Source organism: Podarcis muralis, chromosome 5, assembly GCF_964188315.1.
Source record: "Podarcis muralis chromosome 5, rPodMur119.hap1.1, whole genome shotgun sequence".
Lineage (NCBI taxonomy): Eukaryota > Metazoa > Chordata > Lepidosauria > Squamata > Lacertidae > Podarcis > Podarcis muralis.
In genome coordinates this window covers 43,010,329-43,036,722 of record NC_135659.1, presented here as the reverse complement: position 1 = coordinate 43,036,722, position 26,394 = coordinate 43,010,329, and the positions used below count along the sequence as shown (strand labels likewise).

Below are 26,394 nucleotides of genomic sequence, written 5' to 3'. Positions count from 1 at the left end.
CCCAAAGTTCGAAATGTGTGCAATTAGAAATTGAAATTGATCTTGTACTGTTTAGCTGAGCCCCAGGACATTTAGTACTTAATTATTTGATACAAAATGATGCTCCTAAATGCAAATCTATGAGAGAAAAACAAATAAATCTGCAATGTTCGTGGGATTTTTTTCAATTTTTTTATGTACAGAAATACTAATTTGAAGCCAAACAACATTGAAATCATCTTCACACAATTTATTGAAGGGGCAATGTGAGCAAGAAGAGTTCTTTGCATTGTTTTAATGATAAAATCCTTCTCAATTCCTGATATAGACACCACGGGCAAATATACCTGTATTGTGCTTTTATATGAGGGTCAAATAGTCCAGTAATTCTCTTCTGTACAAATATACAATATTTACATTACTGTCATATGCAATATGCAGATTTACAATAAGGATGTAAACAATAAAATTTAGAAGCTGCAATATGATTATCACATAACTCTGTAAAACATAAACTATGGTTTTGGATATTCCAGTCCAGAGGAATTCCCGGATATTATTTAGCAATATGCTAGAATTTCAATGGGGAAGATGAGGCATTGGATCACATGCAACTTGGAAGTCGTAATGGTCTAAGGAGTCAAGTAACAGGTAATATTTCAAAAGCAATGTGAATACACCTAGTGCACTATGATATAGGGTCCCTTGCATGCAGATGATTACGGAGTCAAATATATTCTAATACTGAACTAAAGGGGCTAAAGTGGATCTTGTTGCACATTCATCCATAACTTCCACAGGATAAAAATAAAAAAGTCCACCTGGGATTCAAGAATAAAGTTATATAATCCTTCAGAAAATTTCTTACTCCTTTGTATGTCTTTCATATTTAGTACATATTCTGAGTTGTGATACCAAAGGGTCAAGGGAATGTTTTAAGCACAATTCTTAATTTCTGTTTGGAAAGCCTCAGCCTTCTTTCCCTAGTTCTTGAGAAATGAACAAGGCCACCCAAACTCTGCAAATCTATACAATTAATCTGGATAGAAGAATTTGATATGAAGGATTTATTAGTCCAATATTGTTTTGCTATTGCAGACTTCTGTTGAAAGCAGTAAGCCTCTTGAATCACGAATCAAGTGAGAAACTCAAGGCTGAGATGCTCAATGAGAAATCATATCATTGTTGTCTTGTGGTTTTCCATCCTTTCCCGATTTCAGCAATGTGCAATACAACTCGGTTTATCCACTGGACAAAATGTGCTTGCAGATACATTAGACATTGAAATGTATAACACAGGGGTGTTCCCTAAAATGGCACAAGGTAGGTAATATAACTAATTTATGTTAACATCAAATTTCTAATAGCTCTTGGTCCAAGCAGAACACTATCACTTCAGCTATTTGGGGCAACAAATGGCGCAACTGTTTTATCCAAGTGGTGGGCTGCCAAGTAGTTCATTCAGCTCTTTGCAACACATCCATAATTTCAGAAGATTAGAAGTTATGTCAGAGATCAGATAGTTTGTCATGATTGTTTCACACTGTCTTTCAGTAACAGTCATTTTCTTGACCCGCAGTGGATGCTGTCACGTTCAAGAATGGACACTTTATAATAAAGTGCGCATTTATTCTTTTCAGCACTATCATATTGGCAGGTCATTTGGACACATGCTATTTTCTTCAGTAGTATCATTCCATTTCTCACTATTGTATGTTGAAAGGAATAAGTTTTCTAGCTGTGCCAGGAATTCTTCAGCGATGAAACTATTTGCCACATTGCCTAGAGTCTTCCTCATACACTCCAACAACTAGTTTCAGATCGAAGAAAAAACAAACAAACCAGCATTGAAGCAACATTTAGGAAGAAAAGCCATCACAAATCTATTGGTATTCCTTAATTCAAATACCCTGAGGACTTGCTTTATATATGTTAGCACTAACTGAACTGTATCTGACCATTTACACAGATTTTTCATTCATTCAACAGCTGGCTTCTGATCAAAGAACTGTCAAAGCAGTGAATAATTCTACAGTGTGTTAACACATTTTAACTTTAAAATTTACTAACATGTACGATTATATGTGCAACTTGTCACAAACGTTCATAACACTATAAGTATCCTTTACCAAAATCCATGCAAAAGTGACCAAAGCAAAAGAACCCCTCTAATTTGTGGATATCTCTATCTACAGTCCAAGAAAAACAATTCCGCACAGCACCATATAAAATTTGTTTTTCACTGCCTATGTAAGACACCCATTCCACTATTAAGAGACAGGCACCTAAAATGATGCCCATGACAGGAAAACATCCTACTTTGTAGCCCATCCTCAAATGTAACAATTAAATCAAAAGACATTTTTATGAAAACATTTTGAAACCCATTTGCAAAAACCAAAACAACAAGCTACCCTGAAGGAAAGCACAAAACATTAGTAGCCAAAAACATTAGTTACATTTGGGTAGCTTTTGCATATGCCTGTTGCTTCCAACCCCGTTCCACGAATATTTAAGATTTCTATTATAACTATACAAGATTAGATTTCTTTAGGTATTTATAGGCAAGAAGCAAATGTATTTACAATTATTACCTTCTGCAGACAGGTCAAATCTGAATCTCTATGGAAGATTTTATCCATGGGCACCCAGCTGTTGTAAAAATATGACAACACTGTATCAGTCGCTATATAAAAACATTTTCTATTGAAATGCAAATACAGTAATTTGGAACTGGCTTACTACAAGATTCTGAAATGCAAGCAGCCACACACCTATGAGACATCCTGTATTTTTCAATTATCCATCGTGTTTTTTCCAGTACTAATTCCCATTTAGGTTCTTCCAACATCTGTCCCACTTCAAACTTGTATGGCAGGCCTGCAAGCCATTAAAACATATTATGCATGGAATATTACACTTCCTACTTTTTGACATGTGTATCTTACATACCTGGGAAGAGCAAAAATATGTGCACATAAAACAGCAATGTACCGTCAAGAGTGAGCCCATTTAGCCTAGTTGTAGCCTGAAGTAGCTTCAATCCCAGAATTAGGTTTAGCAGCAATATTTTGTGAAGTAGAAATATTTGTTTGAATGCAAAGTAAGACTCTGATCTGAAGCACGGGTCAACTCCTGTTCATTCAAAGTGCTCTGGACTTCTATTTCTGGTCCTGTATCACATGACAAATGTCTGTTTAAGCCAGGCTCCCCCAACAGGGTGCCCTCCATATGTTTTGTACTATAACTTCCGTTACCCCAGGATAGGAGTTGTAGTTCAACGTATCTAGAGAGCACTAGGCTGTTTTGCTCTCTCTCTCTCATATGCACAACATTTTGCACATGTAAACCTTCAATGATTGAAATCGACAATACTTTTTTTCCTCCCCCTCTTTCCACAGCAAGATAAATCTGCATTTTCATTTATTCAAACTGCAATTGTCCTCATGCTCAGGATATCTGCTAAGGAAAGTATTAATGATAATATCAAAAGAGGGATTTCAAGACCGGCTTTGTCACTGAGAGATTAAAGACTAACTTCGGCACTTTTAGATTTTCACCCTATTCCATATGATCAGGTTTCTATTTTTAAAAGATTTTTTCTTCACATTCATCAAAATTGCTTTGTGAATAATAGTATTTTCTAAGATTCAGGTTTAACTAGATTATTCAAATTCAGAAAAAAGTGCTTCCTATACTTACAGACCCTCAGACATTTCATGGATACTGATGAGGTTCCCTCCCTCCCCACTTATAGGATAAGCAATTTGCAGCATAGAGGAAAGTTGTATGCAAGTAGAAACGAGGAGCACAATGTTAAATAGTTGGGCCAGATTAATTGTAACAAGAGCTAGTGTTCAGGGAATAATCTCAAATCCACGTGCTGCCTCCACCCCCACCCCATGTGCATGAATTTCCTTCCCTACCTGACCCTTCTATCTACAAGTGATCATTATTAGCTCTAGTTAATACAAATTTAGGAGTGTTCTTAATCTACCTTTCAGCATCTGGGTAGAGAGGGGTTGGGGAATTTGCATGCATGAGGTGGGTGCGAGGAATTTGGGCAATCTGAACCCCTAAATCCTGACTCCATGGTTCCATCCCAACCAGGGCATGGAATGCTACATACATAAGGCAATATCCATCTACTGTAGAGTAGATTCACTGCAGTCAGTGAACATAAATTAGATTCAATAATCTCAACAATTGCACTCTAACTAATGTTGGGTATCACCCAAAAACATTTATCTTCTTAACAGAGTGATTCAAATGAATCCTTGATTCCTGATCATCTTGTGCTATTGCTATTTTCATTACTTAAAAGACACCCTTACCACAACCCCCTAAAACATGCAGTGATTGCTCTCCGTGAGGATTAACATTATGGTCTCTGTTCCAGTAAAACACCTCCATATTATTTACAGTGCAAATCTTATATTCCAAAAGTTTCTAATCCTAACCAAGTATACACAGAAGGAAGCCCTACTGGATCCAGTGGGACTTACTTGGAAGTAATCAAGGTTAGGACTGCAACCTATTGTATTATATTTATTCTTTCTTTTAAATTATATTGTCTTACCAGTCCCCAAATTTTTCCTCTTTCAAAATGTAACTTAAATGATGAAGATAGGAAGCAGAAAGGTATTAAGAATATTTTTTTTAAAAAACCCACTTACGATAGGATCCATCAGGACTGGTCTCATCACTGATTACCAGACAAGTAATCTGGGAATGCGGAAGAGGGTTATTTCGATTATAAGGACTTATGATCACACCAACAAACATTGACCCACCTCTGGAGAAATAGCTCTGTATGGAAAAATATAAAAGGGCAAAATTTTTATTTTTTTAAAGTTTGTGTCTATGAAAATAATCAAGAATGCAATGCAAACTTGCTTTCTGAAAACCCCCCATCTTACAATTAGAAGTAGTCACTTTAAAGTAAAGGGTCAATAAATTATTTGGATTGTACTTTGAAATGTTACCATTTACATAATTTCTAGTTTTCCTTTGCTCAACATTATTAAATTAAACATCAATAAAGCAAAGTCAGTCCCCTTGTATACACACATCGGGGGGGGGGGGTTGTTACCTGGTATTTCGCCTGCGTATCAATATCTCGTATTGAAGGATTAGGGTCAAAGGCAGGGTGAGAATGATACCACCCAATAATACTGTAACCTCTAGCAGCAAGTGTCTCCGATGCCTGTGTTTGAGATACTGGGTCCATCTCACACTGCAATCCTGTACTGAGGCTATTGCACGGTTCTGCTGCGCAAATCTGTAATTAATCAATCAGATTGGAGGCCTTACAATTCAGTGGTGGTGTAGTGTTTGATTCTTGAGGACAATACACATAGGGAGCAATCCGATAGAGCAAGATCTGCTGGGATGAACAGAGCTAGGATCCAGCATAACGTCACCTGAGCCAGGAGGTTCTCAGGGTAGTCAAGGGTGATGACATAACTCCTCATCCTTGTGGTCCAGCAAGAGATACGCTGGCATATTTCCCCCAGAGCCTGGCTGAACTTAAACTGGCATGGCAAGAGATTACAGTTAAGACAGCAAAAAGGGTGATATAACTCAAACACTATCTTAAAGGCTTGTTTCCCCTCTGCTACACTTAAGCCAACTCAGCCATATGTAACCCTGCTCCTGAAGAGAGTTTAAATCTGGTATACTTTTCACCAGCTTCACTCACACCTTGCTTCGAACCAGCTTCTTGGGTGTAGGATTGCTCCATTGTTCAAAAAACTAGCAGCTTCCTGAATTCCATACTGACTACAGGAAAAGTATTACAAGGATATAGTAAGATGCTTAAAGGATGCATATATATGGATGCTGCAATAGCCTCTGGGGTTAATCCAGTCTACTCAAAGATGCCCCCATCAATCATAAGAAAATCCTGTTTCCCTCTAATCCCTGTGGGCACATGAGCAGGTACTAAGACCTGGTCCTCGTAATAGGCTGGTTTAATGCCTATTGCACTAGACTAGATTAAGGCTGTTTTGTGTTTATGTTTATTACTTCAGGTTACAAACATATTAAACCATAAATATTATAATAATGTCCCAAAGGAGCAGATAAAACAGATAATAATAAAGTTTTTAAAAATACTGTAGTTTCAAAAAAAAAATATTCCATAAAACCTTGGAAAAGTAGATTGGTCTTAGCTGGTGCTGAGCACCAGCCAATCTTCTGAGGTGAAGGGCATTCCACATTCTGGGAGCCACCCCAGATAAGGCCTGCTCTCATGTTACTGAATTTTAAACATGCATGATACTTACTTCAACTATTCCATCAGTTTCAGAGTATCTTCCACCTAGCAGTCCTATTACTTCTGCCATTGAAACATGGGCATGCTAAAGACATAAGAAAAAATCATTTGGATATTTTGAAGAGTTCTGTAGTGAAACCATGTATGATAACCCCACCCACCCAAACCCTGAAAGCTCTTCATACCTCTGCTTTACCACCAATAATTACACAGATGCTGCACTTAGATCCAACCCTAAACTGTGGTTTAGTGCTATGTGAATGAATGAGCTTTATGTACTCCCTCCCTTTTCCTGGGGCTAAACCAGGTCATTACCTGGGCATTTTTGCCAGTGCTGATAAAAATCAAGTCAGTTGCTCCCATAAGGGACTGTGAAGATCAAAAATTACACAGCCATCTTTACTTAGTAGGAAAAGCACTAAATAGTGGCCTTGAGGCTCCAACAGTTACTTATGGATCGACAACAGATGAAAAAAGCAAAAGTACAAATATTCCCCCATTTCAGCAAGAAAGGTATTAAAAAATAGAATTTACTTTTCCCTTGCAGGTGATTATATTAACATTCTGAGTTTCTCTTCTGGCATGACTAATCACCCATGCTCATAAGAAGCATTATACTGTTGTGCAGCAGCATCACATTTATGACAGCTTATTCTCATACCTGTTTAGAGATTTTCTCAGGGTTATTATCTTCTACAGAAACAAGAAATTATGGGCTGTTACAGCCATCACCCATTACTTAGGTAAGCCAGAAAAAAAAGCTTGGCCAGTTAAAGGGTGCAGATGGTATAGCAGTAGTCTCAACAGCAGCAATATGGAGGGTAATTGTGGTTTTGGCATGGATCAAGCCTTCCCTTTGTGCTTTGAAGTGAACCAAACAAATCGGGAAAATGGGTATAAAGTATAGTTCTTACCAAATCCATGATGAGAAGTGCCTCTGCAGCTACCGTTACTTGGAATGGCTCCTGAAAAGATAAAAATGATAAGGAAAGCCTGCTTAAGTAAACAAAGGTGTGCTCTTGATTATTTATTAACTCATACTTACTGGTTTTTCTTCTGTGAAGGAACAGCAAGGGATCAGCTGAAAGGGATCAAATGAACTATAAAATGAAAGAAAATTGCTCTGAAAATATACAATTAATAAAGGGGAAAACTCATTTTTTTAAAAATCACATTTTTTCTATTGTAGTTTTAATTACTATATACAAAACTAGCAAATTGTTTGAACTTGTAGACTTATGTGGTAGTTTTTAAGAGTCACAGGAGTATCTCCGCATTTGTGAACTGCGCTTTAGGCTCAGTGAAGTAGTACAACGTAAGTGCTGCTGATAGGTAGGAATCATACTGAAAGTAACATAAGCTACTTTTTCTAAAATATATTGTAGGCATATACAAAAATGTAAACCTTTTGGGCTGCCTTTGTCCTTTAGATGCTTTCGGTGGTTTCAGCTTCTCCTCTTCTCTCCTCTTAGCTAGATCCTCAGCAGAAAGGTGCTAAAAACAAAACATCTTGATTAGTTAAAACAGCCTGAAGTTCAATCAGTGGGCTTAAGCACACTGAACTTCAGTTGTCCTGAATTTAGTAGGTGCCCACAGCTGCTGTCACTGTTAAGATGAGCCTCAGGGAACCAAGACCAAAAGTAGCTGTTTTGTTTGTTTTTATAGAAATCTGGAAGAGCTTCCTTCACTTTCCCATTTATTGTTCCAAGTTCAAGCAAACTATGAAACAGCATAAGATTTTGTCACTCCACCTCTAGACAAGGTCCTTCTTTCCTACCTGCTACATAGTGCTTCTGTTAAGACCACTGTATAGCTATAGTATGTCAAACTGAAAGGTTCACCTACTTCAGCACTCAGAGTAGCCAACTAGATGTTCTAGGGAAGCTCATGAAACAGCAAAGATGGCTTCTCAGTGGTATTTGATGTTAAGAAGTATGCTGGTTTGAAACACAGAAGTCCCATACCCAAGTATTTTATCTCCTATTTACATGAAGACCTTTCATTCACGAACTTTAGATCTATTTACTTGTGCTACTGCTGCAACAGTTTATTCCACACATCATGCTTTTGCCTGTTTTAAACCTACAGCATATAAATTTCATGGACGACCTCTGGATCTGAACTTTTGGTCATTGGCTCTTGAATCATGTTTTAGGACACAATAACAAAATGATCAAGGAGCTGGAGAAACTTCCCTAAGAGGAAAGGTTACAAAATGTGGAACTTTTTAGTTTTATTTTGCAATATTTTAGTATTTTTACTTAAGTTTAAATTTTTGTAAGCCGCCCTGAAACCTCAAAGGGTGGGTTACAGTTACAGCTCACATAATTAAATAAAAGCGTTTCACTGCAGGAACAGGTTGACTTTCGTGAGGAGTTGAAAAATATCAGAAAAGTTTAAAAGTGATGTTACCTCAAAAGTCTGCCCTTCCAAATCTTTGGCATCACACCAGTTTCCCCAGGGGTCTCTGACACGCCGTCTCCTTGTACGCTGCGGCAAACAGAAACACATGTGCAGGTCTGTTCAAGGGCATAAAGTCAGCAGTATTTGTATAAGCAATTCACATATTGTTGTGGAGTAGCAGAATGTGGACTGGCATGCTCACAATAAGCTTCTGAATACAGATCACTCGTCTTCTTGGACTGGTCTGAACCTACTTTTTGAACTTGTGTCAAAGTCAAGCCATCAGCCACCTGGGCCCATTGTGAACATTGCATTACTATACTCCAAAATGATGTGGGCCAATTACAAGCTGGCAATAGAAACATGCTTTATAAGAATTAAAGAACCAGCACTGCCATTTATTCACTCCATAAAGCACAGCATCCAGTACTTCTGCTTCTATGCACCAATCATTTGTAAGGTTTCTACTTATGGTAGAGATAGTGGAGCTTTAACAACCCCTGAAAGTATATGCTGAATCAAAGTAAAAATGTGTCTGATTACAGCTGCTGTACATACACATAAAGACACACCTTGCATATACATTCCTTTCCTATTCACTTGATTTCTTAAAAGACAGTTCATTTGGTTTCAGTCAATGAAGTGAAATGCACTGGATCCAAAGAGCCACTTTTTAAGTATTTGACAAACATTCTTTCCTGAAAGCAATGTATAATTTAAAAAGCCCCAAACAAAAATAGTAGTATGTGCAGAACTCCAAGACATAATTTATTTAGCCCAGAAAGATCTAAGCAATGTTTGTGAGAAAAGGTAGTCTAGTTGGCTTCCCAATCAGCAATACTATAGTCACACACTGCAGGAATGTGATCAAAAGGCAGTAAAAGAAGAAATGTGGCACATAAATTACATTTCCATCCTACCATAGACTGTAGACGCTGCACAAGCTGATATGCTTCTATAGTGTCTTTGCCTTCTCTGGGTCGAATTTTGTCAACTTGCTGTGGTCTATTATATATTGCCTGCTCTGTAGAAATGAGCAAGAGAACTAACTCAGATGCGTAAGAAGTGAGCTACCTGGTTGTCACAAGCAAATGATGGCTTTACTCTTGAATGTCTTTAAATTCTAATCACCAAGAGTTAAAGATAAATCTTTTAAATTGTTCTTCACAACATGAAAGTCATGACATGACTAAGTAAGTGTCTCACAAACAAAACAATGATGCCACCTAATGTTTAGTCACCTGAGCCAACCAAGCCAAGGGAGCTACACAGACAACACTAGAAGGAAAATTAAGAGAAAAAAACATGAATGATATCAGGTGGCAGTGGCATTTAGGCCATATTGAACGATACACTATTTCAGCAGATGTCTCTTAGCTTCCATTCACTGAATATATAGTACCGGTCCAATTATTTCTCGAAGCCTTAAAAGAAAAGAAAAGAAAGGATAAAGAGTTGTCCTTTTTTAATGTGGAAAAATATTGAATGGCTTTATCCAAAAATGAAGCTAGGCCCAAATGGTGTAGATCAGGTGGCTGGGTCCCTCAGGGACGTTTAGTAAGTATTTTAATAGACACGGAGACACTTTTGCACAGCGTGAACTAGCAAGATGCTTGTTCACAGTATTCAAACCATAGTTTCCTTAGAAGCATTACTTAATGTGACAAGCAAACTTGGTCACATAATGGCAGAGCTTCCCTTTGCCATTCAACTATGTTCCATTCAGCTATGTTCAGTTCTTAGCTGACCCAGTACAACTTCTGTGGTTCTTGGGGGGATCCATTTGACCATGACTGGAGGATAGGTCTGAGCTTAAAGCTTTGTTTTTTGTTCTAGCTTACCCACAGACAAGGACCTTGAGTAAGAAAAGAGGGAAAGGAAGGGTTTCTGAAGCCTATCAGAGGGGAATGGACGCAAAAACAAAACTACATGTAGATTCTGAGCATCTATGCAGGCAGTCAAAGGAGGTTAGCTGGCCACAGTCTGCTGCCATGGCAACAGAACTAACACTTAGGAGGACTAATCATCACCTGTCCAAGAAAGTCACATGTTTCTAGACACCACTACAGCCATGGTAACCATAAGAGACTCAAAAGAACAGGAATGATATTAAACAGTAGTCCTTTTTTTTTTTTTTTACATAAGCACATTTTTTAAATCTGGTGTATAGGTTACAAAGTAGAAGGACAATATTTGGGGTAAAATTTATAATTAAGAGTAAGTGAAGGATTGCCACATGGTACCTTCTGGACTAACTTCTGCCTCAACCAACAACCATATTTTCCATCTCTTTCTGTTCGGAATTTTAAAATATATTTTCTAAATGTGCCCCCATATGCTTTCCATGGCCCATTTATTTTCTGGTTTTAGTTTCTATATAGTAAATGTGTTACAATAGAACTGATGAACATTACAAGCAATTTTGGAGACTCTTGTGAAAAAGCAGAAAAAAAATATAAAACTAAATGAACAGACTGAAATTTTCTTCCTACCACAACCAAAGTTAATTGCTCCTATTAGCTCCAGGTATGTGTGTATCCGTCCTATACAGTTAACATCCCCACAGTTCTTCAGCCCTGGGCGTACTGAAGTCTTGTTCAGATATTTTGGTTTGATTCTTTCCCTATAATGAAAGACCACCACAAATGATAAAATAAAGCATTACCTGGGCAATTAAGTTAGCAGCATTTGATATTTCTTGATGTATCCCATTAGTGGGAGTAGAAGGAGTCCATTAAACATGAACCATTCCACTCATGCAGAGATTTGCCCACCTGGGTCAGAAGTCATCTCTGATGGGCTAAGCCAGAGCCTTATCTCCCAACCCCCCCATGGGCCAAGTATTAACAAGTGGGCACAGCTGCCCACCTATCCATCACCTCATGTCAGATGTCCCATTTTTGACCACATGCTTTGAAATCAAACCATGAAGGTAAAGGCAATGCATTATGTGAGCCCCAACAATCAGCTACTTTCCTTGTCTTGCTGTGTGCAGGGCTCCCTTTCGGCTCAATCACATTTTTTTCATGCCTCATACATGACATCATATATGACATCAGGTGTAGGACACGTGGGTGTGGCTTGGCCAACACAGCCTTATGGGCTAAATGACAAGGGTCTGGCAGGTTCCCTACTTTGGGGGCTAAGCAAGCCAACACACAACATGTATAATTTTGAGCTAACCAATGACCCACCCTGGTCAAGCTTCAAAGGAGGAAGATACAATCAACCAGCTTCAGTCAATAAAGGAACGGGCTATTACTTGTCTGGAAAATGGATTGCATAAAGAAAGGATACTAAATATCCACACCGTTGCTTTGCATACATTCCCCTTACTGTATAATTTTCCAACAGGCTTATAATGCTTACCACTGATCCAAAATATAGTTTCTAATTTTCAGGTAGCGCTCAGGTGTTTTGGCTTGTCGTCCCACAAAAAATTCTGGTATTGCCTGCTTTTCTTCTTCTAGTACGGTTTGTCTATCTATTTCTACTTCTTGGTCTGGTGGCTTGAGCTCCTCTGCATCTATCTGATTCTCCTCTTCCAGTTGGTTGGAAGGATGGAAAAGAAGACTGTTTTCAGTGAAGTCTGTCTGTTCTCTGCAATTCTCTGGATTAGGAAACCAATCGGTATCATCAGAAATTCCTTTCCCATCACATTTCTGATTTTCTGAAACCATGGTTCCATGACCACTGTTCTCAGAGCATGACATTGCAGTCTCTAGACTCTCGACTGTGCTCTGCTCTGGCTTTGGAATTAATCTTGATGTTAACAGAACTGAAGGCATGTGTCCAGCAGAATCCAAGATAGGCTCTGTCCAGCTGCTCTCTCCTGATGGACTTTTTGGAATATCTAATAAATCAGACTTTCCAGTTTCTTGCTGTGGTACATTGCAAAGTAGCTCATCCACCTCATCTGTAATGTCTACTTCCTCATCATCTGATAATTTTTCAATTTTCACTGCATTTAGATTAGGGTCTGCCCGACCTCTTAAGAGTGCCCATGACACCACCTTCCCTTCATCATCCTGATTGACACTGGGAAGAGGAACATTGACATACGGCTGCAGTTCCACTTTTTCTGAGCCATCCGTTTTTGCCTTAACAGAGAAGTACATTAAAATGAGTTAAGTATGACAAAGTAAGAAAGTCTAAATGAATAACAGTAGTTAAAAAGAAACATTTATTAATTTTAAGTCATGTTTGCTTGTTGTTTCCTTAAATTTCTTAATAAAAACTGGGCCCTCTTGCAAAAGACATTTAATTTTGCCCATTTTGGTGAATGACATTCACCAGATAACGACATTCACAAGGGAAACACACAGCTTATCAAACCAAATAATAATATGAATTTCTATCACAGCTCAGCATTTGCCAGCTAAAAACTTATCCAGCTGTTTTTGATTGTGGAAAAGAAAATTATGTGCTTCTTGCTTCAGACTTTAAGAAGCCTCTATTTAGTAAATTTAGCAGTACAGTATGGTGATGTACGGCAAGAGTCCTCCTCTTATGGACCTCAGCTGCTCATGTCTGAGCAAGGTTGATAGGGGATAACCCTGTTGATCTTTGTCGACAGTGGACAAAGAACAGTAGAGTTATCCCTTAAAGTTTAATCAAATTTAAAAGCCCTTTTTGAAAAATGCAGGCGGTCAATATTACAGGAAATTAAAAATGAATGCCTAAATCATTTGCTGTGGGAGACTAACAAAGCAAGGTTCAAACGAAGTAATCCTTTCTTAGTTATCTGTTGGCAAGGTTTGCTACCGAGTCATTCTGTCAACTGAAAGTTGTTATATCAAGTTTACCTTGTTCTTAAAGTACTGCCTAGCAAAGCTCTTTACTTGGAGAACATTGCGACTTCCAATCATCATGGCAATTTTTGTCCATCTTCTGCCAAATTTAGCCTAATGGAAAATAAACATGACTTCAGCTCTTAAGTCAAAACAAATCAATTTAATACAGCATCTGAAGCTTCCACTGCTTTGTTTTTACCCCATCTAAGTTACTTGCTCACTAAAAACCTCTTTCTCTCCCACTCTGGGGCAGCTTTTTACCAAGAGAAGTGTGTTAAGATAGCAGCTAAGAGTTTTGAGAAAGTGAAGGAAAAGGAAAGGTACTTGAGCCCATGGCTAAAAAAAATCCCATTAAGTAGCTAGGCACAAATACCATACATGAGTAATTCACTTCATCTAAAAATTCATGTTGGCTTGCATAGGAATCTCCTCCAGCATGAAACAATTTTAGTATTAAAATTCTTCACTAAAGGTACACTGTATAACACTTTGTTACATTTTAAAACAAATAACATGCCATGCAGTACAACTGTACCTTAAACACTTTTAATTACTTGAAGAACATTGAGATTTCCACTTCTAATGGCAGTTACTACTAAAAACATTAACCACAGGAAATATTTACCAGTCCTTGTTCAAATAGTTCTTTTTCTTTCACTGTCCACTTTAGCGATCCACTAGCTGATTTTGTAGGTGAGCGTATCCTTACATAAAAATAAAGCAAAATGCCTTTGTGTAAAACAAAAAGATGCCAGGAAACGGTATCTAAACAAACATATATATTTTTTTAAAAAAATTAACCTCAATCACTAGAAATAACATGTACGTAAATATACTTGGAAACTTGGTATAGGCATTTTAGTCAACTGCCTAAATAGAAAACTAGATTTTTTAAAAGAAGTGGGAGGTGGTGTCAGGGTATGCAACAAAGAAACCAGTGTAAAAAATGCAATTTTTGCAGGGGGTTTTTATATATATATAGAAAGCATCAACATGAGTCCTAAAGGTATTCAGATATTCAGTACAATCACTTAATATTTAGCCGTGACATTAGAAGTACATACGTTACTTTTGCTTCTTTCTTGTGGCTGTAAAGTGCAAAACAAGACAAAGGCAAGTTTGTAAAGATGGCGAGTCTTTTTAACACAAATTCCCCCCTCTTTGAAATATTACACTCCACATTACCTTTTTGTGCACTTTTTATCACTTTCCTTCAGTTCATGCCAAATTTTTTCTGGAAGGGATTTGCTAGATAGATAGTATCTGGAATTCATTGAGGATTTTCTAAAGTACTGTCAATGAGGTTCTTTGCATGCTACTGTTTTCATAATTAATAATTTATCATACCAAAAATCTGCAACTGCAGTCCAATGAATTGTAAGTTGTAGTACATGGATTAGCTATAAACTAACTGCAAACACTAGTAGAACATTATTTAATGCAGAGAAATACAAAGGTCAGAAGTAAGTCGAACTACGTCCAGTGAGGCTTACTCCCTATTAAGCATGTCTACGATTACAGTTTAAAGCCAGAAAATTGATACCAACTGTGCAACTTTCAGTAACAGGTTGGAGGAAGAACAGAGAAAGAAAAATAGCAAGCACTCACCACAGTAACCTTGCAACTGAGTTACCTTTCAAAAGTTACAAGCCCATTTAAATAACAATAACAATATGAGAATTTAAAAGCTGTTTCTTGAAATAAGTCACTGTTCTTAAATTAATACAAACTAAGCTCAGCTGTTTTGGGATTACAAAATTACAAACAAACAAAAGAAAACCAAAAGGGGCAAAATTTCCTGAAACTTATTTTAGACATTTGTCTTGGGATAACTTCAAAGAAATAAACACATGAAAAGGTTTTTTTGGGCTTCCGCGCTCTGCCTTAATGAAGGCAGCCCCCATGACATCAGGATATTGTTGTTGGCAAAGGAAAAACAAGGATGATTATGGGTAATCATCCTTGCAAATTCTGCCCAGGGATGGGGGGATTGGGCTTCACTTGCCGTTCGTCTCGGTACCTGGCTCTCGCTCTGGCATGGAATGCGGGGGGCAGGGAGGCGGTGAGAACAAAAGCACTTTGCCTGCAGAAAACCCTCTAATGTCTTTATTATTTACAAAGTGAACTGAATAACGCTAAGGGGGCTAGGAATTTAATTGGACGTATAGTTGCTCATATATCTTCAGTTGGAAGGAAGGGTGAAAGGAGTCTGCAAACTGCCAAGGAACTGATAAGGTTCTTTATTGAATCATCTGCAGTTCGACAGACCACTCTTCTTCCCAGGCTGAGAGGAAAAATGGTGACAACAGTTTATTTACTGGGACAGAGCAACTTTTGCAGCAGTTGTTAAAGCTCTTGGTGCAAAACAATGAAGCACAGGATGGAGGGATACAGAAATTTATGGAACAACAATGGGATATCAGCTCCGTCCAAGGCATGATGGATAACAGCAACCATTGGGGAAAAGAAAGACATAGTATCTTACAAGGACAGGAAGAACAACCACAGACAGAATAACTGCCATGCACAGGAAGAACAAGGATATAGTTTTGAGTTCCTCACTTGCAGTTTTATAAATCATTTAATGTGTCAACACAAATAGAAGTTATTAATATTGCAGTTGCTGTATAAGGGATTAGTATTACGACTGGAATGTTACTGAAACTAATAAGAGTTTGGAATGCAGAAATAAAGAAAATCATCAAATTTAGCATGCGGAGGGCCACTTTATCTAAATAATATAATTTGGTATTTGAAGGATTGGTATTAATAATTGTATTATAAATTGGTATTGTTATAATGAGGCTATTATTGGACTGTAATTGAAAACGAATAAATAACAAAGGACTACTCAAAGGGCACAAAAACCTGCTGACTGAGCAATGTTAATTCACCAGACCTTAATTATTAATCAGACACAAGTAGAAGGATAGAAACAGCAAGGCTCGCTTGTTAAAGAAGCCAGAGATGTCTGGCACCTTGGTGATTAATGAGAGTTTCCATCAGGTAGTCAGGGAGCAATTTCTAATCACAAAGTGTAGCCTATTGATTATAATCCTGCACTACAGCTTAATTTCCTACTGGGGTGAGGATTCTATTTTGTCATGCTGATTAGTAAGTAAAGGATACTCTTCTTCCAACAACATCTTCTCAATGGCAGTCCTGTTTTCTTCACTAATTGTGCTATCAAGACTCCATGGCTAGGAGAAAAACATAAGTTATGGAACACTTGTTTTATATATTAATTCCAACACCAACCCCAGAAAAGAGGCTAATACTTCTCATTTTCAGATGCAGAGCTGAACTGAAGAAGTAAATTTTCAAAATCTTCAAGGGAATTGGTGGCAAATAATAAATTTAAAAGATTAACAGAAATCTCAAGTGCACCAAAAATCCAATACCTTTCTTAAAAACTATGATAAAAGAACATGGAAAAGAATTTCAATAAGCACATTGTAAAGAACACAGGCATGACACCTCTTTATATTTCATGGCTGAAATCTGGAGGTCCCTTGTCATGTACAGATCAGCAATACCCCTTGTACAAACACTTGAAGATCTGTGTATAGAAAATCCAGGTTCCAATCAGCTGTTTTACACAGCTAGCTGGGAACACAGATCGTTCAAAGACTTCAGTATGTTTCCATGGAACAGCACAAGTTGTATTTTTATTATGCCCTTCGAATCCCAACTTATTTTTTGAAGTGATTATGATAGAAAGACCTCTTAAGATGTCTTCAAAAAGATGGTCATTCTCTCAGTTAACAGCCCATTTCATAGGACACTTACAAGACCCATATCAGTTCGCCAAGTTGAATCAAGGTAATGATCTTGGAGTAAGCTGGATGAAGGATTTTCATAGCTTCTGAAATGAAATAAAAAAGCCATATACTTTAAAAACTGATCCTCTCAGAAGCTGAAGTTCTACTAGCATTTTAATGCTTGGTAAATGTCACATGTTGCAATGCTTCAAAGCCTTGCACCCAATCCTATACTCCCCTTTTGCTAGTACAAGAAATATTAAATTTGAGGTGTAAAACGTTTAAGCAAAGGCAATTTTAAAGCTATTATATGATGTATCCATATGATGCTTTACCTCACAATTCTCACAAGTAGGAAATCAAATCCTGAGACTCAGGAAGTGATTTATTTTTTTAAGTCCTTCCTTTGTCAAATATATGGGAGGGAAAGTGATCTACATTAGAGGAACTAATGTAGAAAGTTCATACTTATTCTTGTGGCACCTGCACTACAGACAGATCCATCTAAACTGAAAGGAAGGATACTGATTTAAATGTTTTTGACAGTGCTGTGACTATGCATTCGTGTGTGTCAAAATTAGGAAGGAATTAATCTAAGTCAGCAGTGGCTAACCCACACTGAAACCCTAACTGACATTGCATTTCATATTCCTCTGATCTTGCTGCTTTAGAAGCCCCCCTCCCATGAAGTATGCATGCAAGCAACTGATGGCACTCAACGCATCTAATGAAGTGAGACTGAAGTCCGTAAGAACTTGTGCTATAATAAATCGATTAAATGTCTTCAAGGTGTCAGAACTCTTGTTTCATTTCTCCTCCAGAAGATTTCCAGGAGAGAAAACCCCCCACCAGCTGTTAGGTAGGTCAGGTCAGAAATTACTCCTGTGGAGCTCATTCATGTCATTCTCCTGGACCACCTACACGCTGTTGAGGGGAACATCACAGAGCCTACAAGTGTCCCTATTTTCCAGGGACGGTCCTGGAATTACAGAAACCGTCCCGGTTTCTGATTTGATCCCAGAATATCTCGCTTTTCCTTAGAACATCCTTGTTTTAACTGGAGAAATGTTGGGAGGGCATGGAATAGGATGTCCCTATTTTAACTGGAGAAATGTTGGGAGGGCCTGGAATAGGATGTCCCTACCTTAACTGGAGAAATGTTGGAGGATCTGGTATAGGATGTCCCTATTTTAACGGGAGAAATATCGGGAGGGCATGGAATAGGATGCCCCTATTTTAACCGGCGCTGTGGGTAAAAGCCTCAGCGCCTAGGGCTTGCCGATCGAAAGGTCGGCGGTTCGAATCCCCGCGGTGGGGTGCGCTCCCGTTGCTCGGTCCCAGCGCCTGCCAACCTAGCAGTTCGAAAGCACCCCCGGGTGCAAGTAGATAAATAGGGACCGCTTACTGGCGGGAAGGTAAACGGCGTTTCCGTGTGCGGCTCTGGCTCGCCAGAGCAGCGATGTCACGCTGGCCACGTGACCCGGAAGTGTCTCTGGACAGCGCTGGCCCCCGGCCTCTTGAGTGAGATGGGCGCACAACCCTAGAGTCTGGCAAGACTGGCCCGTACGGGCAGGGGTACCTTTACCTTTACCTATTTTAACCGGAGAAATGTCGGGAGGGTATGACACTTCCTCGCGTGAGGGTGCCAAGCGGACCACTGTCTGTCTTGCCTCCAGACGAACGGGGAGGCATGCCTTGCTCTGGTAGCATTCACACGAGGAAGACACTCGGGTGTAGGATACGCGTTCTCTTCCTCCTTTAGGCTGACTTAAGGGCCGCGGCTGTGAGGCCAGAGCGAGATCTGAGCACTTCCATAAAGATGCGGGAGGGGAAAGAAACCTCCCTCCCACCGCGAAAGGCCCCTGCCAGGCGCTGAGGCGACAGAGACCCCCGGTAAGAGCCATGGCCCGCCTGAGGCAGCCGCCGCCAACGAAGGGGCTGCCGTTGGGAGCCTGGCATGAAGCGCGCGGGGCCCGGGCTGAAGGCCCGAAGCCTGCCTCCCCCCGCACTCACCCCGCCTCCGCTTCCCCGGCGCCCCCCGCCGTTGCGTCCCCCTCGACGTCCACGTCGAGCTCCTCCACGGCCTCCATGCCGACACCCGCCCGCCGACGCCGCAGCCGCCGACACCGGAAGTCGCGGGAACAAAACAGGAAACGGGGGGTCCAAGGCCGGCCCAGGGAATGCGGTTCAACCATAGAGAGTTGTGAGCATGCGCCGCACGAAGCTGCGAAGCTGCGGGCGCCCTTCCTTTTGCCCTCAAGCTCTAACGGGGAATCGGCGGGCTTGGCGGGGGGGGGGGGGTGCGGGCGTGCGCGCGGTGGGAATAGGAAGAGAGCTTGGTAGGAAGCGGACCGCGATGGGAAAAGAGAAGAAGCAGGGTAGGAAGAATAGAATAGGGTATGTTCTTGTCTCTATACACACAAACACATAGTTGAATGACAAGGGGAAGCTTCCAATATGAAAACGTAAAAGCGCAACGTAACCAAACAAAAAGCAGAATTTTGCCGGGAAAGTGGGAGTCCTCGGGAAGAAATTAAAACGGGATAAAATGACCTCTTCTGGTTGCAAGCCATGGGTGGTGATCAAAAGCAAAGGATAGAAGTTGAAGGAGAGCTCTCGGGAGAAAAGTAACATTCCGGTCCTACTTAGAATTCGGTTAAAAATATGTCTGTCACACGCCAGTAGCCACTGCCTATGTTAGATTACAATGGTACCTCGGGTTAAATACGCTTCAGGTTAAATACGCTTCAGGTTACAGACTCCACTTACCCAGAAATATTACCTCGGGTTAAGAACTTTGCTTCAGGATGAGAACAGAAATCGCGCGGCAGCAGCGGGAGGCCCCATTAGCTAAAGTGGTACCTCAGGCTAAGAATGGTTTCAGGTTAAGAACAGACCTCCGGAACGAATTACTACTGTAAGTTCTTAACGCGAGGTACCACTGTATTGCCCTATTGCTCAAGTATAGGAGATTTGTAAAATGCACGCATTTCGCAGATCCTTAACGATAATTTTCATATTTACGACTAAAGAGAGGACTGAAATCATAAATGTGGGAGTATCTTTTCAGATTATTAACTATAAAGTTGTTGAGGCACCAAGAATTGTGTCAGAACAGACAGCAGGTCAGCTGTCTTAAATGGTGTCAGCATGACTCAGCTTTATCCTGATGTAAGCCTCTTCTGAGCTTGTTGAAGGAATAATGGGACCCAAATTCCATAAATAAACAATATAGCAGGAAGAACAGGTACAACCATCAAGTACAAATTTGGTTTTATCTTTTTTTGTAAATTGCTTTGAAGGTTTTTGTTTTTACAATCAAGCAGTGTACTGTAGAAATTTTATGAAATAAGTAATACGGTGTTTCTCCACCCTTGCTTTGTTCAGACTTCTGCCATTGCTTAAAACACTTTCCCCCTTTCAGAGCCCCCACCTCTTCGCTTACTTTCCTTCTTCCATTCCTCATCTACCCTATATGAGAGAGTTAATGGATGTGGATCCCACAAATTTTTCATAGTATGTTCCCATAGAGTGCTTCACTCCTACCATGTATTGCCTTCAACATGAAGTTCCAGATTCAATGCAGTAATTCAGATATTTTATTATCAAGCAAACACCCATATATAAACAACAACCATAAACTTAACCGTCTCTAACTGAACAAGCTAACTGACATACTTTCTCTTAAAATTTTATTTGTTTTAAAGATAAAGTAAAGGTAAAAGGACCCCTGACCATTAAGTCCAATCGCGGGCGACTCTGGGGTTGCGGCGCTCATCTCGCTTTATTGGCCGGGGTACAGCTTCCAGGTCATGTGGCCAGCATGACTAAGCCGCTTCTGGCGAACCAGAGCAGTGCACGGAAACGCCGTTTACCTTCCTGCCGGAGCGGTACCTATTTATCTACTTGCACTTTGACGTGCTTTCGAACCGCTAGGTTGGCAGGAGCAGGGACTGAGCAACAGGAGCTCACCTTGTCGCGGGGATTCAAACCACCGACCTTCTGATCAGCAAGCCCTAGGTTCTGTGGGTTAGACCACAGAGCTACCTGCGTCCCAGGTTTTAAAGATGCAATAACATATAATCACGAGGGTATGTGTTCAAATGGGACTACAGAATAGGAGAGGAAAGGAGGCATGGAGTGGGGGCTGTGTGAATGGGGGTGCCAAAATGGAGGGGGAGGCATGGACATAGGGGGAAATGGGTGAAAAGTTGGGCTGCAGAACAGAAGAGAGTAGCTGCTTCAAAATGGCACGGAAACGCCATTTACCTTCCCGCTGGAGCGGTACCTATTTATCTGCTTGCACTTTGACAAGCTTTCGAACTGCTAGGTTGCAGGAGCTGGGACCGAGGAATGGGAGCTCACACTGTAGCGGGGATTCGAACTGCCGACCTTCTGATCAGCAAGTCCTAGGCTCTGTGGTTTAACCCACAGCACCGCCCACGTCCCAATCAAGTAAAACAATATAAATACTTAACTAACTGACCAATCACGTCAGTTCTGCCCCTCCAACAATGCCCTACCCTCCCTAACAAAAATCTTGGCTACACCCATGGGCAGAACCCTCCTAGTACAGTAATATCTGTAATCCCAACCACACCCCGAAAAGGTTATGTCCAAAGCAGCTAATATCAATTGTAATAAAACAGCACACAACAATAAAACACCCAAACAAATCAGGAACAATAAGAGATAGGCAGGCAATCTTAAACTAAAAACTAAATGCTAAGCGGTAATCCAACTGAATAATTTTGAAGAGCAAACCAAAACAACACTGGCAAGGAGGGAGATAGCGTAGTCCCTCCATGGAATGGCATTCCATGTGCTGGATGCCATTAAAGGAAAAGGTTAACCTTTCCATGACTGCATTTAAGGACTAGCCTAGTACCTGTAGGCAGCATGGAATTGCATGCAGGCAAGTGAGTAGGCTTGAGGAGAAGGAGGGATGAGGGCCCCATTCCTCCTCTGTGCTCAGAATAGAAACCAAGTGAGCTGGCAGGTGAGGGAAGCCCTGCCTCTGTAGGAATGCAGAGAGGCTTGCTTCTGGAGGAATGAAACACTTCTGTCAACCGCCTCCAGTGGACGGAGTAGTTGTTTTCTTAAGGCTAGGGCCTTTTGTGGGCTTGTTTATAGGAACCCTCCCTCCTTTAAGATTTTGATTTAAAATAATAATAATCAAGAGATCCAACCACTGATTTCCTGCATTGACCCTGAAATAGGGGGGCCCAGACACAGGTGAGAACAAGGCACTAGACAGCAGTCAGAAACAACTTGTGCTTCTTACGTAGATTCTTCTTAGCACATTTATCTTATCAATAACATTTTCTTTTTCAAAAGAGTAACAATTTGAGCCTGGCTTTCAGTTGGGCTGGATTCTGCTACTTGAAGTGGAGTCTTCTTCAGGCTATTTGTGGCCTGTAGATTTGCTTTACCCCCCTCAGACCAGCTGACCAGTGCGCTCACACAATTAAAATGACCGGCTCTGCAAGCACAATGCAATGGTGTGTCCTTATTGTTGTCCAGAGCATTAATGGCTGAACCGTTGCTCAAGAAGAAATGTATTAGGTCGCTGTGTCCGTGTTCTGCTGCAAGATGTAGCGACGTCTTCCTCCAAATATTTTTGTCATCGATATTTTTATTCTTGCCAGCAGCCAGAAGGGCCTGTAGTATCTCCACATTCCCATTGATAGCGGCATAGTGCATAGATGTGCATCCGTCCATGTCTTTGGCACCAAACCTGGACTTCTTTGCTAACAGCGCTTTCACTGCGTTAAGATGACCTCCCATGGCTGCAATATGAAGCGGGGTCTTTTTCTCCTTGTCTGTTGCATTGGAGTCAGCATTGAAGTTCAGCAGCAGTTCTACCATAGCAGGGTTTCCTGCTTCAGCAGCAAGATGCAGAGCTGTCTTTGCCTGCTTATCCTTAACGTTGACATTAGCCTTTCGCCGCAGCAGCTTTTGCGCAACTTCCACATGGCCCTTATAACTTGCAATGTGCAAGGGAGTGAGCAGTTCTTTAGTGACCGAATCAGTTTTCGCACCTCCGTCAATCAATAAGTCAACTAGCCCTCCCTTATTGTGCAATGCAGCCACGTGGAGGGGGGTCTGATCTCCCTGCCCGGCAATGTTGGCATCCAATCCTTTGCTCAGGAGCATCTTTGCAATGGAGGAGGCTCCAGCTTGAACTGCCAGATGTAAAGCACTGCTTGAGTTTGGGGTCTTGTCCTTCAGGCTCGCTCCCTTTTCAATGAGAACTTTTGCTGACTCGGTCTTGCCCATCTCACACGCCACTAGCAGTGGTGTGTACTGCGCTTCATCGAGGGCGTTTTTGTCAGTACCTTTATCAATTAAAGCTGCTACGATGCCATGCAGGTCCTTTTGAACGGCTTTAAAGAGAGCTGACACCATCGTAGCCGGCGACATGCCTTTGGAATAGTCCATCAATAACTTGAAGAGAGATTGACTGTTTCTGTTAAAGGCTACATCAATGATGCTGGAATCAATGTTGGCTCCAGCTTCCAGGAGAACCTGGACAGTCTTCTCAAACCCTCGAGACACAGCATAGCCCAAAGCAGTCTGTCCTCTCTCATCCTTGGCATCCTTCAAAGCACCATTCTTTAGGATGGCTTGCACCAGCTCACTGTCATCTCTGAGAGCAGCCATGTGCAGGAAGTTGTGTTGGTTCTTGTGTCGCCTCACCTCTTCTTTCAGGATGCTCTTCAGAACATGGGTGTGGTGGTTCTGATGGGCCAAATGAAGTGGGCTCTTGCCTTCTTGATCCAAGGTGTACATGTTGGCACCCGACTGGAGCAGCATTTTCACAGCTTCGCCGTGACCTCTCTCAGCAGCTCTGTGTAGCGGGGTTCTTCCTTTCTTATCCTTAACTTCCAGCTTAGCCCCTCTGCCGATTAGATAGTCAATTATTTCTGTATGCCCGTGAGCCGCTGCAATGTGTAGGAGGGTTTCATCTTCAGAGTTTACTGCGTTAATATCATTCTCTTTTAAGATCTTTTCTAAATAGGAAAGATTACCTTTAGCCGCAGAATCAAAGACAGAAAGAGAATTGAAAGAATTGTCTTGGGATTTCACAGCAGCTGAATCCTTTTTTACTTTACGTTTGATCTGAGTCAGCTTTTCTGGCTTAGCTAAAACCTGTCTGGGGCTATCCTTCTTTTCTTGGTGAGGATCTTTACCCTTTTGAACCCACCCTTTATCTTTCTCCAGTAGATACCCTATCAGTTGCCTTCTGGCATCACCAATTCTTTCATTCACATTGCTGACATAACTCCTCATGTTGTTATATAGCTGTGGCTCAATCTGTTTCAGACATGGATAAAAAAAGAGCCTGCAAGCTCGCTCACCTTGAGAAACCAATATATCCAGGACCCGGGAGTTCTTTGCAGTTCTTGTTCTGTAGTAGGATAAGACCATTTTTTTCTCCGGTGTAAAAATGCCATGTTCTATCAGCCAGTTCAGAAGCTGATCAGGGTTCCTTATGCCATCTACAAGTTCGTTCTTTTTCGTTCTCAGTACTTCTGTGGCATAGGGATTTGTGAACATGCCAGCTGAATACATGATGTGTTTAGATTATGCACCCGCAATACATTAAACATGCCTTTGAAGTTTGGCATTTAGCATGAGAAAGTGCAGATTGTTACATAAGTTTGCTCCAGTTTCTGCCAACAAATATTCTGGTGGTCCAACTGGAAATCTCAGCGACAACCACACACACAGGGGGGAAAGGGAGAGCATAAACTTTTCACCTCTCGTTGTGCAACGCTGTTGCCTTCCAATTCTCTTTTCTATTCCTTAACAACAGACTGGAGTTGACGAATTGAAACAAAACAAAACTCAGTAAAAATATTCCAGTAAAAATGGTCGCATTGCAAGAACTTGCAAGATAAAATCGGGAGGAAGTTTTCAAAGTGGGTAGCTAAGCTGTTGATGGATAGAAACTTTTAAAAAAAATGTATTTGGCATGTGTGACCCATCTGTCAAACATGTCAGAAGAAAAGCAGCAGGCTAGTAACTGTTGCTATGTAATTAGCCTTTGTGTAACATTAAGATAAAATTGTATACCCGTCAGTTAGTTACACAGCGGCATATCACACAGTGATCAAAAGCTGCAGGGCAAGTAGCTAAGAATGAGTTTAATGCTTCAAAAAAAGTAGATCCCGCATTTATTTTATTTATTTAGAAAAATGCATTAGCCACTTTTTAAAAAAACTATCCTAAGCAATGTACATACAACAATAAAACTTTTCAGACAGCAACATAATGGCATGCTATGAAAGGGCCATATATGTGAAACATGAAAAAAATCAAGAAATAGACATTTATTTTACCTTTCGCAACATGTAATAATTTAATCAGTGCTGTGAGCTCATGGCGTTTCGATAAAGGCAAATTCTCATTGAAAACACATCTGTCCTCGAGGTGGAATATTTTAACAACTGAGGAATTTTCATTAAAGCGATATGGGCAAATTATAATGGCGGCTTCTAATAAACAGAAGATTAGCAGAACAATCTTGCATAGCAATTGCACCGGGAGTAAAGTTACATCACTGCTATTTTATATTTATAGACATATTCATAGTCTGCCCTCTCACAAAATACCAGGGCAGTGCACAGCAATATAACAAAATATTTTTTAAAAAGCATTAAAAGCACTATGGAATTATCATTAAAATAACCAGCTACTCAATAAATAAATAAATAAATAAATAAATAAATAAATAAATAAATGCATAGGTCTGTCAGCAGCATTCTTCTAAGCAGGTAGGATGGCTATACATGCTCAGCCCAGGAGTAGGAGAGAAAACACACAAAACAGAAAATTCAAAAATAGCATAAAAGCAGAAGATAGGCCCCTCCATCTGTGAACACATAGCCAAAATCCACCATACACAAACCATACATAGAGGAAGCCAGTGAACTCACAGTGAAAAGGGCATGCTTTTGGGTGCTAGGCAGGGGTATATTCTGATACATCCCCACACAATGTATGAAAGAATGCCACCACACCCAAAACTAAGGTAACCAGACGTCCCCATTTCCCAGGGACAGTCCCCGGATTTACAAATCAGTCCCCATACAAAATCCATTGAAGTTGAAAAGTGTCCCTGGATTCATTGAAAAACATTTGGTAACCTTACCCAAAACCATTGGGCAGCAACAAC

General features: G+C 40.4%; 2 protein-coding genes and 1 long non-coding RNA gene across 9 annotated transcripts in view; 1 reads left to right on the top strand and 2 right to left on the bottom strand.

Annotated features, from left to right (window-relative positions):
• Positions 1–214: 214 nt before the first annotated feature.
• Positions 215–26,394, bottom strand: MYSM1 (Myb like, SWIRM and MPN domains 1). 5 transcript variants are annotated; one of them, XM_077928702.1, is made up of 20 exons: positions 26,371–26,394; positions 17,242–17,317; positions 16,582–16,652; positions 14,638–14,715; positions 14,517–14,540; positions 14,078–14,156; positions 13,465–13,563; positions 12,029–12,759; positions 11,152–11,282; positions 9,580–9,683; positions 8,669–8,746; positions 7,662–7,750; positions 7,302–7,356; positions 7,171–7,221; positions 6,267–6,341; positions 5,072–5,260; positions 4,656–4,788; positions 2,754–2,859; positions 2,574–2,631; positions 215–1,789 (listed from the first exon to the last, which is right to left on the bottom strand). In XM_077928702.1, the coding sequence occupies exons 2-20, from the start codon at positions 17,248–17,250 to the stop codon at positions 1,625–1,627; spliced, it is 2,325 nt and encodes a 774-aa protein (XP_077784828.1). In that variant the 5' UTR covers positions 17,251–17,317; positions 26,371–26,394; the 3' UTR covers positions 215–1,624. The 5 variants fall into 5 exon arrangements, with proteins under 5 accessions (XP_077784828.1, XP_077784827.1, XP_028589150.1 ...); XM_077928701.1 differs by lacking the exon at positions 26,371–26,394 and adding an exon at positions 20,573–20,694; XM_028733317.2 differs by lacking the exon at positions 26,371–26,394 and adding an exon at positions 19,227–19,368 and having other exon boundaries at positions 4,773–4,788.
• Positions 19,531–26,394, top strand: part of LOC114598932 (uncharacterized) — an 84,845-nt gene continuing 77,981 nt past the window's right edge. For all 3 annotated transcript variants that reach the window (XR_013392913.1, XR_013392912.1, XR_003707195.2), the window contains exon 1: positions 19,531–19,610. This is a non-coding gene — a long non-coding RNA (uncharacterized LOC114598932). The remainder of the gene's footprint in view (positions 19,611–26,394) is intronic.
• Positions 21,528–25,878, bottom strand: LOC114598931 (CARD- and ANK-domain containing inflammasome adapter protein-like). The gene has a single exon (XM_028733320.2). The coding sequence runs from the start codon at positions 24,786–24,788 to the stop codon at positions 22,518–22,520; it is 2,271 nt and encodes a 756-aa protein (XP_028589153.2). The 5' UTR covers positions 24,789–25,878; the 3' UTR covers positions 21,528–22,517.